A 6,000-nucleotide genomic window follows, 5' to 3' on the forward strand; every position below is an offset into this window, starting at 1 on the left:
ATATATATATATATATATATATATATATATATATATACAATAAAACTTTATATCTAAGAAAACAAAATATTGCAAGCTTTACAATGATCTAATAATAGTCTTGAAAACATCAATACAACAAGAAACAGCAAACATGAGGGGATTAAATACAATAATTAATTAACAAGAGCCAATGATTAAACCAGACTAAATAACAAGAAAATCACCCCCCAGATACTTCAAAATAAAACAAAGAATTATCATATGAAAATAAAAAGGCATGAATATAAAACATGACAAAAACAAGCTAAAGAACATGTTGAAAATGTTGAGAGGCGTATTTTATATGAATGTCCATCTTAATAGGCAGGTAAATACTGTGATCTTCTCAAACATGAGGCAAACCAAGGTAACCGGGCCTAACGGCTCAGCTGTTCACCGCATTCATCCTAGCCATCAGCACTGCACTATATTTACCAGCTTCCTGGGTTACACAAGCCTGCCAAGGGGGTGTGCACAAGCCCTCGACCCCTTCCTCTGTCCTCCGGATAAGCCGGGTTCTCTGTCACTGCCATAGTAAACACACAAAAAGCATGGTGCACAGCCCACCGCTGAAGGAACAAACAAGGGGAGGGTCACATGTGAGACCCGGAGGACAGCAGCCCTCCAGACTATTCTAGGTAACTGGAATGTACACAGCGACCTCATGGCAAACTCCAAATGTGAGACCTCATGTCTTTCTCCATGCCACTTTTGAGTCTTCTTTAAGAGAGAAATTTGGGAGAAATTGATTTGCTTTTATCCTGCTGAACTGTCTGATTCCCATTGGAACTTAAGTGTGAAGAACAAACAGGTGAGTTCAAGAGCTACTTTCAAAAGTATCAACAAGATTAAATGAATGTTCAAAATGCAAATTCTGATAAAGAGCATTAGCTTCTCCTGAAGTGTCATTTAGTTATTTTATGTAACATGTTTGATGAACTAGAGAATTATATTTAAATCCTTAATTTTTTTAGTTTTGCTTACGGTATTGTTACTCATTTTCACAACTGATGGTTTGTTGTTTATTCTGAAGCTGTCTTCTTTTAAACGAGTGCCACTGAAACATGATATGGTATCTTTTTATCTTTGGGGAATACTTTCAACCTTGTTGTGGTGTCTCAGAATGGTGATTAATAATAAGAAAAAACAATTAGCATCCCAAAATAGACATCAGACGGGCCCATGTGATCTGGAGTGAAATAAAATCAGTAGCTGTCTCTGGGGTGATTAGATGACTTAGTGTTGATAATAGGCCTATGAAATGTCCTGGTCTAAACGGTTAGTCTATCAAGGGCAAACCTACCGAGGGGATCAGAAACAGCTGGCAAGTGATACTAGGGCGTTGATAAACTTAGCTTAGATTGGGAAATGTAGCCAAGCACTACACATGAATGCATTAAAATGATTTAAGGGACACTGGAATAGAACACTGTGGTGTGGCACTGAACATCCGAACTGATAAAGTAACAGAGAAAAAGAGCTTTGAGGGAGGGAGGATAGGTTATGTTGTGGCCATAACAATAGTAAACAGTAACTTCTTACTCATCGTGACTGAATGGTAATGTTTATCTGCCATTAAACTCTCAATCCTCACCCTTTGCAGCATGGCTAGTATATCAACAGAGATCTTTCCGTTCAAGGATCAAGAGCTCCCTGCTCACCTCCTGTTTCAGTTGAACATATTGAGACATGAGCAGATCTTTACCGATGTGATCTTGTGCACCGAAGACAAGGAGATCCCGTGCCACAGGAACGTCTTGGTTTCCAGCAGCCCCTACTTCCGAGCCATGTTCTGCAGCAACTTTCGGGAGAGCAGCCAGACTAGAGTGGACCTGAAAGGGATCGCATCGGAAGTCATTGAATGCGTCGTGGATTACATCTATACTGGTACCATTACCATTACCATGGAGCTTGTGCTGCCCCTGATGCAGGCGGCCTCCATGCTACAGTACGGGAGGCTCTTTGAGGCCTGCTCCACCTTCCTTCAGGAACAGCTCAATCCGGAAAACTGCCTGAGCATGATCCGGCTCTCAGAGATCCTTCACTGTGAAAGCCTCAAGGAGAGAGCCAAAGAAATGGCCGTGCGTTGTTTCTCGGACGTGGCTGCTACTGAGGACTTCTGCGAACTGTCCCTTCCCGAGCTAATGTGCTACCTGGAGGACGACCGACTGTGCGCGGAGGAGGAGCAGGTTTTTGAGACGTTACTTGCTTGGATCCACCATGACCCCTTCTCCCGCCGAGGAGCCATTCACGACCTCTTCAAGAAGGTCCGGTTACGGTACATCCATCCAACATACCTCTTCCAGTTTATCGCCAACGATCCGCTCGTCCAGTCGTCTACACTTTGCACTGAGATCATCGAGTCTGTGCGACGTCTGATGTTTTCCGTGAGTGCCAAATGCACTCGAGAGCTGAAGCCTCTCTGGACAACACCGCGTCGCTACACATGCCGGGAGACTCTGGTGGTGGTTGGAGGCCGCAAAAACAACGAACAGACGTCTCGGGAGGCACTTCTCTACGACGAAAGGACACAACGTTGGCAGTGGCTTGCTAAACTACCTTTGCGGCTCTACAAGGCGGCGTATGTCTGTATTCACAGCATTCTGTATGTAGTGGGGGGACTCAGTCTTAGTCTGGTATCTGGAGACAGTGCGGTTAGTGCCACAGTGTATACCCTCTCATTGAAGACCAATCAGTGGAGGACCGCCGAACCCATGCTGGTGCCACGGTATGCCCATCAATGTGTCTCCTACCTTCACTTTATCTTCGCTCTTGGTGGGATAGGGCCGAATAAGCAGATCTCAAATACAGTAGAGCGCTACAACAGCATGTTCAATCAATGGGAGGCAATGGCACCGATGCCCACAGCAGTCCTACACCCTGCAGTGGCGGCCAACGACCAAAGGATTTATGTGTTTGGAGGCGAGGATGCCTTGCAGAACCCAGTAAGACTAATACAGGTAACAAAAGTCATTCAGAAAAGATAAGCTGTGCTTCGCTCAAGGTGTGATCCTACATGACAAATGCCTTTCATCTTTCCAAGGTATATCACATCTCCCGCAACTTGTGGTCTAGACTGGAAACCAGGACAGTGAAGAACGTCTGCGCTCCTGCTGCTGTTATAGAAGACAAGATTTATATTGTTGGAGGTGAGTAAATATTGTAAGAAAAATACATATAAATTGTAATGTAAAACACTTTTTTTTTTGTAAATCTATGTACAAATTATTGCATTTTGACAATTTAGGTTGGGGTTCTCAACAAGTTTTACTTTAATGCCCCCACCACATATTTGTTTAAAAAAATGGAATTGGAATTCAAAATAAAAAGTTACCACTCTTTTTAAACAATTACATTAATCTTCCAGCCATTCATGATTTACTGGATAGGATTTTTTTTTTTTAATATGTTTTACTCACAATTTCCAGCCGATGTAATATTTCAGAGCTTGGCATAACTAAAGAAAAGTTCCCATTAAGTTGTAATATTTTAATAATTTACATGACATTTCCAGGTATAAAGAACACACTTTTTTTTAATTAGGCTACCTCATATTTTTCTATTCATTGAAGGGGTGGAATAACATTTTTATTTTAAATATGATTTGGTCTTATTTTAAATCATTTTAATATTGAGGCCCCCTAGTGGGCACCAGTTCTCTTGGTTGAGAACCACTGATTTAGTTGAACAATTGAACAATGACAAAACAAATTATAATAATAGAAATATTATGTCAAAATAAAGACCTGTTTACTCTAAAAATCAAAATTACAATAACAAATAGTCATGAAAACCTTTTAATATATAACATTTAATAAATTCCCAGATCACTATTATAAACTGATACAAAATGTATAATTCAGCCTCAAAACTAAACTCATGTCATGATTAACCAGAGCATAATTAATTTAATAAAGTAACAGTCAATACATGTTTAGATGAAATCAGTCAAGAGGAAAATTCTTGCCCTTTACTATGGATCATAAAATTTTCCAAAAATGAAACATTATGCATCATTTGTTGAGTTGTGCTTTAATCAAACTGCTGTGTGTTGGCAATCTTTTTAGGATACACAAGAAGAGTGATTGCTTACGACACCAAAGCGAATAAATTTGTGAAGTGTGCAAACATGAAGGAGAGACGGATGCACCATGCGGCCACAGTCATTAATAACAAACTCTATGTGACCGGAGGACGCTTCCTCAACGCCCATGATGTCATCGAGGACTCCGACTGCTTCGAGTGCTATGACCATAAAACAGACGTGTGGACTTTTAAAGGCTCTTTACCATACAAACTGTTTGATCACGGTTCACTATCGCTGATCTGCGTCTCCAACCGTCCCAACCCCCCATGATTGCTCAGAGGGTGCAACATCTCTGCTTGGGCGTCCCGTTCGCTCCCCTGCTCATTAAGGGAAATGAAAAATATGGGGCCGCAGCTGAGACTGGAAAGCATCTGAGGAATCTTGCGTTCGTTTGTGGGTTGAGTATATCTCAGCTGTGGCTTTGATGGTATGCTGCTGGTGCTCACCAGCATCTGTGCCTTCTTAAATCAAAAGAGATTTGAGCTGGCAATTGCAAGCATCACAGTGGACCTCAGGGAGTGAGCCCAGGACCTCAGAGCAAAACGGCAGACTTACGCAATGCACAGCTGTCCCTGAAGAACTGTGACCCAAAAATCTTCAGACAGATGTTTCTCATCAGAACCGCTCGAGCAGCCAAATTTTTGTCAATAGTGCCTTGTTAGCCTGAATTTAATTGGAATGAAGGAGATGTGACAATCTTTTTAGCCAGTGTAAAATCATGCACGCATAAGGACATGACTGTGATGAAGTAATTGGTCAAATGAAGAGAGCATTCCCTCAGAGATATGGTGTGTGGTCAGTTCTGTGTAATTAATAAAGGCTGAAAACAAACCTAATGGATCATGAAATGCTTGATGTTCCATGTGCGCTAAAAGTATGTGGACACCTGCTTCAAATTAACAGGATTTACTATTTCTGCTACACACATTACTGATACATAAAATCAAGCATATATAGAAAACATTTTCAGGGACCCTTTTCCGTTCCAGCTGGACAGTGGACCTGTAAGTCGAAAGTTAACAGAGTAGGGTAAACGTTTGTATACTGTATATATTTTGCATTCCCATTTGCTCCAAAAAGAAAACAATCAACTTTTTGACTCCAATGCCCCCCTATCCAAGATGGTATTTGAAGACACTCCTTAACTGTTGTGATAAATCAACTTTTTAGCATTTTAATAAAGGTTAAGTTGATGTAACTAAATATAAATCATTTTAAGACTTATCAAGGTCCCTGGGTGACCACTGCATTTCAACAACTTTAGAAAAGCTTTCATTTTAAATTGAAAATATAAAAAGCTAACAATATTCACTATGTTAATTATTGTGGCGATTCAAAAGTGGCATTATGGTAGGCCATGCGATCCTTTGCATCACAAATGAACACAGTAAATTAATTTCAAATGAATCCATTGAAATAAGACTATATATGTTTTTGTGATCTTAATATATATTTCTTAAATTTAGCCATGGAGAATGTATATGCACATAATGACATAATGATTTTTATACTGTACAAACTATATATTCTATCCCCCCTACACTCTCCCTAAACGTTATGCATATTTGCATTTTCAATGTCTTTGTGGGAACATTTTTGGTAGCTTAAAACATACTAAGTATTGTTTAGTTTTTTGAAAATGTGCAGAATGTTTAGAGATAGTGTAAGGGGGATAGAATATATAGTTTGTACAGTATAAAAATCATCATGTCTATGGAAGTGTGTGTGTAATCATCATGTCTATGGATGTGTGTGTGTGTGTGTGTGTGTGTGTGTGTGTGTGTGTGTGTGTGTGTGTGTGTGTGTGTGTGTGTGTGTGTGTGTGTGTGTGTGTGTGTGTGACCAGCCAGCGGTCCCCACTTTTCAAAAGGTTTATAAATCATACAGGATGA

At 40.2% G+C, this 6,000-nt stretch overlaps 1 protein-coding gene across 1 annotated transcript; it reads left to right on the plus strand.

The window, feature by feature from the left end:
- The first annotated feature begins 206 nt into the window (after positions 1-206).
- On the plus strand, positions 207-4,898 carry klhl38a (kelch-like family member 38a). Its single transcript, XM_067425521.1, has 4 exons — positions 207-832; positions 1,625-2,981; positions 3,065-3,170; positions 4,089-4,898. Exons 2-4 carry the CDS (start codon positions 1,626-1,628, stop codon positions 4,376-4,378), a joined length of 1,752 nt encoding a protein of 583 aa, XP_067281622.1. The 5' UTR covers positions 207-832; position 1,625; the 3' UTR covers positions 4,379-4,898.
- The last annotated feature ends 1,102 nt before the right edge of the window (positions 4,899-6,000 follow it).

Source organism: Pseudorasbora parva, chromosome 19, assembly GCF_024679245.1.
Source record: "Pseudorasbora parva isolate DD20220531a chromosome 19, ASM2467924v1, whole genome shotgun sequence".
Lineage (NCBI taxonomy): Eukaryota > Metazoa > Chordata > Actinopteri > Cypriniformes > Gobionidae > Pseudorasbora > Pseudorasbora parva.

Excerpts from the sequence above, each read along its gene's own strand:
- klhl38a (XM_067425521.1), top strand. The coding sequence starts at position 1,626 with ATGGCTAGTATATCAACAGAGATCTTTCCGTTCAAGGATCAAGAGCTC. Across the intron at positions 2,982-3,064 it reads ACCCAGTAAGACTAATACAG|GTATATCACATCTCCCGCAA; the intron begins GTAACAAAAGTC and ends CATCTTTCCAAG. Across the intron at positions 3,171-4,088 it reads CAAGATTTATATTGTTGGAG|GATACACAAGAAGAGTGATT; the intron begins GTGAGTAAATAT and ends CAATCTTTTTAG.